Below are 13,634 nucleotides of genomic sequence, written 5' to 3'. Positions count from 1 at the left end.
TCTTTCTCTTCTATTAACGGTCACTTCATCCCCTGCTCTTCCGAAACATATACCCTCAGTGGCCTGATCGTATGATTTCACCTTAGTAATCCTACTGTCAGTTTCTGAAAGGCAGCTGAAAATGACATAATTTACTTAACCAACAGAGAAACAGGAATTTTTCAGGTAAGTGCCTCTGTATGCTCAGCATTTGTGTTCTTTTGAGGGATGGATGAGGTTGGTCGCAGAAAACAACCATTAGACCTTGTACAAACGGAGCGGATGCACGTTCCCTAACAGGCTCGGAAGCTGAAACTCTTCCCTCCAGGAGTTACTTCCTGAAGGACCACGACAGACGATCAGGTAATGCAAATGCTCCGGTTTATTGATGAAACAGGACGTGGCTAATGCTGCCGATGAATTCTAATTGCTGGCCTACTCACTGTTCATTTTCCAGGGCTAGCAGATTTTTTAGTGGGTGCAGAGAAGGCCTTGACAGGTGTAGAATAGGAGATAAGCTGTGTCAGTCTGCACTGAGGAATTGGGGATCTCGGTGATCTGTGCATCATCAAAGCTGTACCAGTTTTTGGTGAGCGAGTGCTTGCAGAACGCCGTGTAGTGGCCACCATCCAGAAAACCAGAGTGGTTCTGTAACATAAGGATCCAGGCAGGGTCAGCTTGTGAGTTTATGCTGAAAAGGCTGAGGAGGCTCCAACCAGGCATGATGGGCCGAGAGTGCATGCTTCTTAAAATTGGGATGTGGCGGGGAGAAGGAGAGAGAAGCGGTAACTTCTCTCTTCTTTGGTTATGCCACTGGACTATGTCCGTGGCAGGTAAAAAAAAAAAGTATATGACCCCCCCCCCCCCCCCCCCCCTCTCTCACACACACACACACACACACACACACACATCATAGATATAAAAACCTTGTTACTGGCACACTGTTAGTGAAGCGAAGTGGAACCATGCTCCCTCACATGCTCTAACTGCAATTTTTAGGTAAGTGCCTGGAACAGAGGCGACTCGCTCCGATCACAGGCCTCATCCGCTGCCTGAGGCAGGGCACTACAAATAAAGGCAGGAAAGGCGAAGCTCACCGCTACAGCACACAGGCTGTACTCTGTGTCCTTGCAGAGCAGTGGGGAACTGTAAGGCGAGAGATCCAGGTTGCTGAGCGGATAGCAGATGTCGGTTAGGAGTTTCCTTTTGTGTTTGCCTTGCCATTCAAACCTGGAATAAAATTTTGAACTGTTTTAAATAACCCTCAACTTCCTTCTTATATTGTGGTTGCTTGACTGACTTCCCTAGGGGAAGGGAAGAGCAACGGCCGACTACCCAGCATTTTGAAATAAAGGTCTGTATTAACAGTGAGTGCTACTGTAAGCTGACAGAAGATGCACTAAACCCGCAAGAGCTGTCCAGCAAGAAAAGCAAAGATCTTGCTTCCTGATCCTTACGTCTACTAGAAACGGCAGAAGCCAAATCTCTGCCTCGCTTTTACTGTGTCCTAAATGTTTTGGACTGCACTGTTGTCAGCTCTTCTTTTCGTGCCAGGCTCCATCCCTTTCCTCCGTAACTTTCAGTACACCACTACACTTTCAAACTTTTATAATGCGGCCAAGGGCTGCAGCTGGGGACCACACGTTCGTCTGAGCGTGTCAAGGAAAGCAGGTGCTGAGTGGGAAATTAAATAATAACTTTATGTAACATAGTTCTGGGAAGCCAAATCATCCCAGAGTAATTTTCTTTATAGGTGGGAAGTTGTTAATAAATTCTTAAGAATAAATTCAGCATCTGGCCAGCAATGCTAGTAAAGTCTGCTAGTTGGGAGCTCTTGCACCGATGCACCGCTCTCTTGAGTAGACATAGTTGCTTAGACCTGATTTAGTTAAGGGATAAACAAAAATACAGCGTCTCGGCTGCAATAATGACAAGTGAAACGCCCTGTTTCAGTCCTGCACTTAGAACCCAAGTCACAAGCTCTCCTGCTTGCCACGGGAACTCGTGTTCGCAGGGATGTCTGACCATACGAACCGCTGTACTAATCTGCAGTCAGTCGCGCCTCGGGGGAGTTTTTCTTCCCTTTGGGGAAGAGATCCCAAACGTAGGGAGTGAAGTTTGGTGGGCTGGAGTACAGGGTAAGACAGAACACCTTGTCTGAGACTTCAGGAATGCAGCTTGCACGTTTGACAGGTCTATTTCTGTAACTGCCCACTTAGCTTCCAGGTATCAAAAGCACTGAAAACACCCATTTGCAGTGATTTTTTTTTTTTTCCTTTTGTGCAAATGCAAGTGACTGTCCTTCGTGTCTCACAAATCCCAGGTAAACGGCCGTATCCTACCCCATATAGTCTGTACCTCTTCAGGTGAAAAATAATGATCTGCGGTGCCTTGGTTATGGTGGCCTTTACTGCAGCATCTTGTTTAGTTCCACACCAGGAACAGTGGATTTGGTTGTTCCAAGTCAGTGTGTCTTGCTGAAAGAAGCATTTGAGACAGTCCTGTCAAAGAAAAAAAAAAAATGTGTATATCATTTGATCAAACAGATCTCTACCCCTGAAGACCCTAAGCAAGATAAGAGAAGGATTTGCCATTTGATGGTTGGACTCGATGATCTTAGAGGTCTCTTCCAACCTTAATGATTCTATGATTCTATATTTTGGAGCTCTCTTCCTAATCGAAGCATGACGTAGCAAGGCTGACGTTACAAATACACTTGGAAGAGAAAGCAGCCAACATTGGCTTCCTTTTTCCCCAAAAAAATGAGGAAACACTTTGACGAGTGAAAGGAACCCTCACGGTTGCTACTGAACAATCTTCACGTCCCTCATCCCATGGCAACTCAGGAGCGTTGCTCCCATAACCTTACGCTTCTGCAGTCCAGAGCCCAGCACAGACACCCCGCTTCTCTGAGCGGTTCAGAGACGATCCATTAGTGCCCAGGAAACCAAAGTAACTAAAAACCTGCATCTTTTTGATAACACGGCTTAGTCTAAGCCACCTATTCCCACATGAAGCGGGAACGTATTAGCAGTCGTACCTGCAGCGAGCACGCGCTCTTGGAAGGGATGGGCAGGGAAAGAACGGTGAAGCTCTCGGGTCTGTCGGTGGTGGTCTTGCACTCCAGACACGTGACATCGTAACTGAGTTGTCCCTCAAATAACTGTGTGATAATAGATGTTTCACTGACACTCTCTCTGCTTGCGTTTGCATCGGTTACGCATCTTCTTTTGCTTGACTATACAGAAGGAAAAAAAAACATATTAACAAAATGCAGGTAACCAGCTGTTTCGGAAGTGCCTTCACTGGGTTTTAATGGTCGCTGCCCACTGCCTGTGTGGGCCAGCAGTCGCGTCTCAGAACCTGGCTCTAAAATGCCATTAATTTACTTGATGTCTCACACTTGCAGAGTAAGCTAGATTCCCTTTCTGAGAGAAATTAAACAAAAATACAATATTCTGGACGTTAGACGGGAGTGATTTAATCGCTAGGCAAGCTCTTTATCAGTGGATCTGAAGAAGAGAAAGGCAGACGTGGGGGCACGGCCGACATGAAGATTTCAGGCAGATGAAAAAGGGGAAGAACGTAAAGCGTGGAAGGAGCAAGGGGAGGGAGAGGTGAGGACAATGGAGCTGCAGACAGCATTATCGTTTAGATGGGGGCTGCAACTTGACGTAGCGTTAGACAAGAAGCAAGTGAATTATTGTGTGTACGTGGGTATGAAACAAAGGAAGAAAATGACAATTTTTAGCAGCCGCACCATGGAGTTCAGAGGGGGGGGTGGGCAATTATTACATGGAACGCTAAATCATGAAATGTAAAGAGGAAACAGCTACGGTCCCCAAAACACCACAGCGGGGCTCTTACCTTCTTGAGAGCCTCGTGGAGCTCGTTCAGCACACAGATCAGAAACTCCTGCGCGTCCTGCTGAGTCCTCTTGCTAAAAGTCGGGTACCGCTTCCCAAGGACTGAATGAAAAACCTCCGGGGAAACACAGTCAAACTCTCCAAGCCACATATCGGACATCAAACAGCCAAAGGCAGTCGCAGACTCGCCATTCTCGCTTGGAAAAAATAAACATAAATATTTCAGGTAAAGTATGAAAAGATGGTGGCTCTACCTTCAAATGAGAGCATGATACATAAACTTAGAAAATATACGCAGGTACAGTAGAGCTCTGACAGCCTGTCATTTGGTTTGAGGGACTCTGCAGGTACTAGAAAGTAGTAGGAATCATCATCGAGACAGCAATGACAGAAACTGGTGTCACCATCAAAATGACAAAAAAAAAAGTATAATGCTGAAGTTACACCCAGCAAGGAAACGACTCGGAGGAAGGGGAAGGAAACCAGCCTGTGGCCAGTGTGACTGTAACTGCCTGGTGGGGAGCTGGCAGGTGGCTGCCCCGGACACTCTCATGACAACGCGTGTCCTTTGGAAGGAAAACGGCAACGCCGAGCAGAAAAATGTAAGTAAGTAGGGTGAATAAATCAACTTACTTGCATAGGGCTGCTTTGTACTTTCCTGAGAGGAAATACTCCACAAGCGGTGGCACGCTGCAGAGGCACTGCAAAATTGTGTTCATGTAGCATGTGTTGCCCAGATTCCTCAGGCCGGTGAGCCCCGGGCACTGGCTGTTCGTCTCCTCCAGCGGTTCCTTGCAGGAATACTTCATGCTTTCCAAGCAAACGGAGTCGTGCTTCTGCCTACTAGGGAAAAAAGCCCACAATATTGGAAATCTAAAATGCTACGGTGCTTTTTGTATTACGATTTTTAGAAAGCGGTACTGTCTCGAGGAGACGTTTCCTGCTGTTTCAGGAATCTTCTTCATCAGTCACATTCGCTTTCATCAAGCTAATACAGCGGTAAAGACTCTCTATGATAATCTCCCACACTAAGCTCTTCCCAATAGGGTGAGGTACATCACTAAGAGCTGTCATTTCAACACCTGGGGTTTTAGAGTTATTCCTAAAGTTCCACTCAGTCTTTGACTCCATACAAAATCACTCAAAAACTGTAACCAGCTGTAACTAGCTATCATCTTCAGCATTTCTCCCTACAGAATGCATATTACATTTCATTTCCTCGGTGGTCTGGTACTTATGTATTTTCTAAAACCATAGGTTGCAGTCCAGATACTACTATAAACAGGCTGCTTTTTAGAGTTTTTCCATAAAATGTTACTTAATTCACATTAAGAAAATTTTAGTAGGTTTGTTTTCTTGCTGCACAAGTCTGTCCTGGACCAAACTGTCCCCATCCCTAATTAGGCAGAAGAGAGGTCTGAACACAGACCCTGCACAACCCAGATCCGCTCACTGATGTTGAATTTTCAAAGGCCGCTATTTTATTCTGATGCAGAAAGAGGGAAAATTCTGAAATCTCAACAGTCTTTGTGGACAAGAAAAGCCTTTTTTTTTTTTCTTCCCCTTCAGCTCAACAACACGTGCCCAAGTTCCCATTATCTGGAGACCTCCCAGGCCGACAGCCATTTTCTATCATCTGCTACCCACAAAACAACTACAAAACTGTTTCCATTTAAATTTCAATACCAGCAGAGCCAACGTTTCCCAACAGCTCTACCTATAGACCAGTCTCCTATGAAAACACTTAATTCCATCTTTTATAGTCATCTCCGAGAAACACCAGCTCGGAGGAGAAGACATGTTGGGACCATGGGGTATGGAAGATGGCTGGGAAGCCACCGGCAGCCTGGCAGGGAGCCTGTGCTTGCCCCAGCTCGCCTCTTGCCTTCGTTTCTTCATACCATCACCTCTTCCGCCCAGTTTCATGGCATGACTAGGACGGTCCCGCGCGTCCCGTCCCCTGGGCTCCCCTCGCCCCATCGCTCTGTGATGCAGTTCAGTTCCATCGGTTCTCATCCAGGGGAACGCGCCCGGCCCGACCAGCCTCCATCTCCTTCCTACGCGCCACCCAAAACAAGCCTGGGGAGGGACGGGCACCCGCCCATTCCACTGGGCAGAGCTTCAGCCCGACCCACGTTTATTCGTGTTTGCTCATACTTGTATTAGCGTTTATTATTGCCACGCTCCGAGGGAAGGGCAGAGATGACTGAGGGTGTTTACCATAAAGAGGTGGAACTACCTCAAAACATCACACTGAATTAGTTCATTCGTGTTTAGAAAATTTTCCTGGGAAAAAGGGTAGTGGCAGAGAAGTGTCTTTTTAATTCGCTGATGAGACAGTGCAGTTGATCTCTGAATTTCACACACCGCTGAAGAGCAGCGGGTGTTCCCTATGTAACAAACAGTTTAGGAAGTAACAAGCATCCACAGAAGAGGCCCGGGAAGCCGTTAAAAAAAAAATCCCTAATTATCTCACTTGTTAAGCTTCAAGCAAAGGATGTCTCCCAGCACCCTTTGGACAGTTTATCTGCTGTCACCGCTATTAATTCCCCAAACTGCGTATCTGCAAACTGAGATACAAAAGCAACGCCCACCCCTACTATTCAAAATCTGATCTACACTTTTGTAAATGGAACTGTAATATTGTACGTACTTTACCAAGAGTTTCAAATGTTTTTAAATTATAATCCCGTGGGTTAAACCTAAAACTTTTAACAAATACGTACAAATGCCTGAATAGGTACCAACACGTAAGTGTATTCTCAGGTGGTGGAGTGTTTTCCCCCACCCCGAAATATTTGTTTAATTAAGTTTTGTGGACAACTCAACTAGTTAGGAATTCAGTCCTGCCTCTTTCTGCAAATTTATTCAGTTCAAATATGCAAAACACGAGGTGGAAATGCAACGCGTTTTCCCCCGTGGGACTGTGATTGTTTGGACCTAGACGGAGGTACTTCGTCAGAGGGCTACAGGGAAAACACAGAGACAAGTACACGTTGCAGATTTATCAAAAGGCCTGCTGCAGACCAGCTGCCCTTGGCTTGTTTTGCTTTGGATAATTGAAATACAGCAGACACTGCCGTTACGCACGCAGAGTATTTATGCACTCTTGTCTCTGCGCAGGTATGGATTGAAGCCCGTAATACGTCTGTCGTCTGTACAGAAGTATAGGAGTCTGGTAAGTTCTCTGAAAGCCTGTTTTGATGGAGCCTTCATTCTCATTTCTGTGAGAGCACCTCCAACGTTTCTGCGATTCCAAGGCCCCTTGCTTATTCCTGCAGCCCTTCGGGGGGAAAAAAAGTATGAATGAACTTCTAATAATGTACACTAATACGGAAATAAAATTCAAATGGGAATTAGGACAGTTGCAACATTGGAGAAAATATCAAGAAAGGACAAGAACAGTAAGGAATTCATTTTACTTTATTGGAATTTAGCCACTTAGATTGTGTATTCAAGGGGATGACTCTCCATATTTTCCTGATTTTATCTTCTTTTTGACAAAAACCGTCATGGCAAGTATCCGTTCCTAGTTTGGAATACAGGGTACATTTCCAGCAGCTTGCGTTCTTCCCCCAGCTAATGAATTTTTGATGCTTTGTGTGATTTTTTTTTTTCTCAGTGTCTCCTTTATCCTTCATTTTAGCAGCTTTTCCAGTCTAAAAAAGCAAACCAAGAAAAGTCAAAATCAAAACTATGATATTTTGATGATGGGGTGTGTAGCTTCACATTTTGTTAGGGTAAGAAAGGGCTAACAAGGCTTTCTGGCTTTGGGTCAGTAGCTTACCTGTCATGCAGTTATAAATATCCCTTCAAAGAAAGATAACCAATAATTTAAATTGGTTTTATTCTTCTGTCTTCCCATGAACCATTTTTGTCACTGGTGACTGACATAGGTGCTTCCAGTACTCGTCTATCCATGTTCCTAGTTGCTCGCGGCGTGTCTTTCCTACCCCTGGTCTCTCCACACGACCGGCAGATTTGATTCACGAGCCGCATCCCGGTTCCTGCTCTACACTGCTGCTCCCTTCCCACCGCCTGTTCGGGCTCAGGCGATGCCCATGCCCATCCCCACCCCAGTCTCCACACATGAGTGGAACAGGAGCCAGATGATACTAGTTATTAAGTCTTACTTAGAACAAACACCCTAATTTCTACCATGGATTTCACAGAAGGACATACCGGCTGATACTCATGTGGGATGGAGGATGTCAGACGTTTCATGCAAGCTTAGGGACAGGCTGAGCTAAGGCCACGGCAGAGGCTGAGGAATGACCACAAACATCTGACTTGAAGAAACAGAATTCTAGCAGACTTCTGCAACAGATCTGCTCGGTTGCAGCAAGGGCGTGAGGGACGCGGAAGCTTCCTCCTGCCTAGCGTCACCGTCCAAGGGCAGCTTTTGTTAGCAGTTAATTGCATTTTTGTAGAAACAAGATGAGAGCGGGCTGCCGCTGGTTGCAATGGTCATTACTCACATCTTCTGAAAAGGGAAAGCCTGAAGTTTCAATCTCAGAAAATAATTGGCTTGCCATTTTTCTTGACTTCAAAGCTCCCTGCGGGAAAGAGTTTTTCAGGTGCTGTTCAAAGAGCAATTTGTCCTAATCCTCCTCTTCCTGCTGTGCAACACCCCTCAGCAATTGTTGGGGCTTAGTTCCCACTTCTACTACTACCGATATCACTATCTGCATCTCATACTTAGCACAAAACCAACAATACAGCAGATGGCACAAACACGGAAAACCACTGCCTGGATTTATTTATTTATTTATTTAGCTTCTGGTGTAACGCAACAACACATGCTGACATGCCTTCACCCTTCTGCACGGTTAAATAATACTGAGATATATTTCGTTATTACTAATGAAGCAGTAATTAGCCCTATACCCCCGGCATATCTTACCTTTCCTGCCCACTTCATCTGGAATCTCCACGTCAGGAACTTGCTCCTCGATTTTCTTGGCAAGCTCCTGTTACTGGACTAAATATTCTCGTCATCTGCCCTAAAAAAAAAAGCAAATGCACAAATATAAATTACGACCCCCAAAGGCTTAGCAGCTACAAATTCTTCACAAGCTTTGTGTTTACAGTGATGTGCTAGTGCACGCGACCACAGTATTTTCTAGAGTAATTATTTGATGCGCTTAAGTTCTGGCCCCACCGTAGCCGATATGAAGGAATTGTATCTTGATTTCACTCCATTAGTGACGAGCACGAGCACAGCCAACTATTTGTTTAGAGCCAGAGCACTAAATAAGAGATGTTGTAAAACATACAGAGAACAGAAAGAAGGAACCAAGTAATCCGTTTCTCTTCTGCAGGACAGGGAACAATGACACTGCAAACTATTCGGCAGTTGGCAGCATTAACCTGGGCTGTTTCAACCTCTACTAATTCTTAAAAACATTCTTACCAAAAGTCAGAGTCCTGCCTTCCTACAGAGGGGAACACATTAAAGAAAAGAAGGAAGATAACTTGAAGAAACGTATTGAAAAGTACTATGGTCATATACAGGCTGTCGGCAGCGTTAAAAAGCACTTTTTGAAACCCTTATTGGGAAACAATAAGTTAAATTCCATCTGTAATAGCTGTCATGCAGGTAGAACAAAATTTGTATTGAAAACTATAAATCACTGAAATCATTAAATATATTGTATTTTTAAAAGACTATAAATCCATATAGCTGAATTTTACTCTTAGCACTAAAATCAGCGATGCTAACGTGCATCATTCAAGAAGGCAAAAGCATCACCTTGTTCCTACTTTTTGTGGAATCCAAATCAAGACCTTGATCTACCATTTTAACATTGCACGATATACAAATCCTCACCAGTGCTACCTACTGCGAGCTCAGGGGCTGAGAATTGACTTACCATTACTCTCACCACAAAATGGATTACTTGCAAGGAAAAGCGTTAATTGTAAAAAGAAAGATTAAATGGTCAGAAGTCTTTTCAGCAGCATTGTTATATTTTAAAAAAATGCATATTTTTTTCCAATCGATCTTTTAGGAACATTCAACATGAACTGTTACTACCAAGTTTTCAGCTGTAGTCTTTTCCCCCCTCCAAATTCTTGCAGTGTTAAGTGTTGTGGCATCAAGCGAGATGCAACCACGAGGAATGAAAGTGTAGGAAATCACTGCGCAGGCTTAAAAACCAAATCCCTCCTTTTCCGAACTCACATGGCTGCTGAGCAGCAGCTGGGAAACCAGCTCCCCAGGAGACTCACCTTTGCCTATTTTGCCACAATGTATTTGGGACTGGTTTTCTCTGAAGTCTTTCAACACCTAAATGCTGCAAGAAAGCAGTCAACGATGCTAAATTTGCTGGATTAATTAACAGGTTAAATTAGCGCACCCTCATATTGGAGGGTTTTGCCTAAAGAAAAGTTGATGCTGGAGGAAGTTAAAGTGCATTTTAAAACAGAAGTTACATAAGCAACCAACGCTAGTCTTCAAGTACATAATACTCAGTTTAATCTGTTATTCAATGGTTTTTCTTCTCAGGAAAATATCCTGAGGACGGTGGTAAGGAATCAAAACTATCTGTCAAGGAAAATAACGTAGCTTACCTACTTCCCTATATGAGAGAGTTTCTTTAAAGACCCTCTTAGCAGGAAAGCCACCGAAGCGTTTCAGATTTTTGCTAAAAATAATTAGAGAAGGTTTGAATTATATTCCTGTATTTAAAACTAGGCTTTAACAAGATACGCTGATACTTTGCTTTTGGATAGTTAACAGAAGTTCCAGTGCTGCTTCTACTTTCCTCCTCCTCAGTAATCTAAAGGAAATTTAACAGCTAAAGGATCACAGCTCTTCTGTATTCATAGAGCGCTTCGAGACTGATGAGGTTTCAGCAGAGGAGCGACACTTTATGTTCTCAACCAAGTTAAATGACACAGGGTCATCTTCATGTTCCTACAGCCTGACATCGATAGGACACAGTATTATCCTAACACATTCAGACCAACTGGGTTGTTTTTTTTTTCTCTGCCACCACACCTTTCCAACGCCTTCCCTGAAGGATACTGACATTTGTGATTTTTTTCCGCTAGTGTGAAAAAGATCATTTGTGAAAGTTGTAATTTTTACCCCCCTGAATTTAGACATAGGCTTCTCATGCAGAGTACGCTAGCGCTCAGGCCAGGAAGATGTACAGAAACACGCACAGCGTTAACCACGCCAAGTCTTACATTCCCCAACCCCATTTGTCCCTTTTGGCCTTGGAAAGGCTTCAGGCCCTAGTCACTGCAACACCGAGCGGAGGGAACGCTCCCCGATATCACACCCACCCACACAAAAGTCACATCTGTTTATTCTGTTAAGAAATGAGTCACAGGCAGAACTACCGAAGACAGGTATTATGGCTGTAAAAATTAACTGTGCGTTGTTAACTATTTGTCAGGAAACAAAGAAGTTAGTTTTCCCCAAATGGTTTTCCTATTTCATACACAGAATTTGGTCACATTTTCACAACACCTGAGGCTCCTCTAGAAATCCTTCCCAACTTGAAGAGCCACCTCACCTTACAGATTAACCGTTGCTGTTACTTGGCTACGAATATAGCATCAAAAAGGTGTAGGTACATCTTGAATAACTGCCCGTTACCTCACAGCAACAGAAGGGGATGCAGTCAGGCATCCATGAAGCAGCTCCTAATTCAAAACAAACATTGTAAAGAGCTTTAAGATATTTTTGTCTCATTTACCCATTAACCCCATCGCATATGTTTGTCTACTATGACAGTTTTCACTTTTTTTTCCTCCCCCTAGTTTCTGGTGTTAGCCAAAGTTGAGATACCTCAAAGGGCTGACAACTCTTTGATCCAGCATGGCAAATTCTACCTTTCAGCAGAATTCACCCAAATAACTTTTCAGACTAAGACGGACAGCAGAAGTCTGTAAACAAGAATAAATTTATTTTAGATTCTTTAAAGATTTAATGATATACAAAATGTATACAGTATTATATCCTTATAACATTTTACCTTTCCCCATCAAACATAAAACACCATTTAAACAGCTATTGTGTTCGTGCCTTAGGTCTGTATCTATAAGATACACTACTGAATAAAAAAATTTATAGAGCTATATACTGCCCTTTTAATTAAAAATTACAAATTAGTACCTATGTAACAAAAAAAAAATCGCAGCATGAAACTTCAGTTGGACAACAGTTTTTTCTTGCTGAATGCTCAACAATATTTGGGACAGTTAAATTACATTTTATTGGCATGAAGGTGCATTGCAATCTCCCGTACTTTACATAATGCTAATCCAACCCTAGTCTCTCTTAAATAAGTACCACAAATAACATAACATTAAAGATGTTTTCTACACAATTTTAAATACATTTAAAAGTTATGTGTACATTCGGGTTTGATATACTGGTTTTACGAGATCTTTGGAAGGCATAACTTCTGAAGCAGTCACTACGTACGAGGAAAAGCACTTCCAACTTGTGTTCTTACAAGGCAACTTATTTGGACCAGTACATACTATTTCTTCTATTAAATATGATTATACCGGTCTATCATGGCTTTGTTACTATTTGACAGTGACTTGATAAAATTGAAATGTATAAAACAAGGAATTTCATTATGCACAATTAGGGCTTTATTCCACAAAAAAAAAAAAAAAACCAACAAATACAAAACCAAAAAAACCAACAGCTTTACAGCCACGAAGCTGAATCCTGATTCAGGAGACTCTCTCTCTATTGGAACAGATCAAGTTCCTACCTTCAACCTCAGCCTACTGGCATCATACACACACCTCATTTGGCTCTGTCCTCTTCAAAAGGCCAGATTACAAGACGTCTGGTGAGAAAACATTAGTGGAACACTTCCAAAAATGCTCAAAGTATACTCTGGCATTACAGAGGTAGGTGCTTTCTCCTGTCTTTTGCTGACTGACAGTAAGACAGCTGCCAAACAGACAAATGCTTTACCTTAAAACATCAACTACCAAAATCCTTTTGGTTGAAGGCATATTGCACACCACAGGACTACAGAGAGAAAATCCTCCACTAAACCAAAACAAAATAAAAAAAACCAAACCTTCTGCTAAACAGCCCCTTTAAAAACATATCTTAAATACTTGTCATTATTCAACCTTTAAAATGAGCAGCTGCCAGGCTGTTCTCTGTAGATGGTTATCACAAGCTGTTAGGTCCTTAGATTACGGACCAGCCAAAATTCCACTTAGACAGCAATCCTTGTTTTGACATATCTTTCTTTTAATTATAGTGAAAGAAAGATAAGTGACGACTCTGTGACATTCCGTGAAGTCTGGATGAAGCCACTGATTTGGTCACATCATTAGAGCATCAGACGAATAGAATTAGCTGAATCGGATTCTTTGGTGCAGCTTCCAGGCTGAATTGTCAATTCAGGGGAATCATCCTGAGGAAATAGGATCTTGTCAGGTGTGTAATCGTTCCTCTTCAGATCTGTACAAACAAAATGAAGTCCTATTGATAACTATTTCTTGAGCTAGTAGAACCAATGGGGCATAGAAGTCTTTTAAAGAATTGGGTGTGCATATGTACTTATAAAGAAGAATTCCTCAATATGCACTATGTCAAAAAAGGATGTTTTTATCGTACATGTAATTGGAAGCCTAAAGCTCTGCTTTAAAAAATGATGGAAACCTCAGAATTATTTTATTTGTAGATATTACAGCAAGTATTGAGTCAATGTTCCATGGAAATTGGATCCTTCCATGACCTGTTTTGATGTCACCAGGATTTACAACTCAAATTTAAAATAAATAACCTCTCTTCATGTG

The 13,634-nt window shown here is 42.9% G+C and overlaps 2 protein-coding genes across 4 annotated transcripts in view; both read right to left on the bottom strand.

Annotated features, from left to right (window-relative positions):
• Positions 1-290: 290 nt before the first annotated feature.
• USP50 (ubiquitin specific peptidase 50) lies at positions 291-5,825 on the bottom strand. Its single transcript, XM_076348661.1, is given in 8 exon segments — positions 291-470; positions 472-627; positions 1,077-1,209; positions 2,338-2,480; positions 3,020-3,217; positions 3,847-4,042; positions 4,479-4,688; positions 5,563-5,825. Coding segments are annotated over 8 exon segments (1,344 nt in total). The 3' UTR covers positions 291-425.
• A 4,912-nt stretch (positions 5,826-10,737) lies between these two features.
• Positions 10,738-13,634, bottom strand: part of TRPM7 (transient receptor potential cation channel subfamily M member 7) — a 53,334-nt gene continuing 50,437 nt past the window's right edge. Inside the window, exons 38-39 of one of the 3 annotated variants that reach the window (XR_012996155.1) lie at positions 11,647-13,296; positions 10,740-11,501 (exon numbers count right to left, since the gene is read on the bottom strand). Coding sequence is in view for 2 of the 3 variants with exons in the window: in XM_076347839.1 (XP_076203954.1) it covers positions 13,166-13,296 (131 nt within the window). In the remaining variant the exon portion in view is untranslated. Of the gene's footprint in view, positions 13,297-13,634 lie in introns of all 3 variants that reach the window. The other 2 variants (XM_076347839.1, XM_076347837.1) reach the window with 2 other exon arrangements.

Source organism: Aptenodytes patagonicus, chromosome 10 (assembly GCF_965638725.1).
Source record: "Aptenodytes patagonicus chromosome 10, bAptPat1.pri.cur, whole genome shotgun sequence".
Lineage (NCBI taxonomy): Eukaryota > Metazoa > Chordata > Aves > Sphenisciformes > Spheniscidae > Aptenodytes > Aptenodytes patagonicus.
This window is presented reverse-complemented; position numbering and strand designations above follow the sequence as displayed.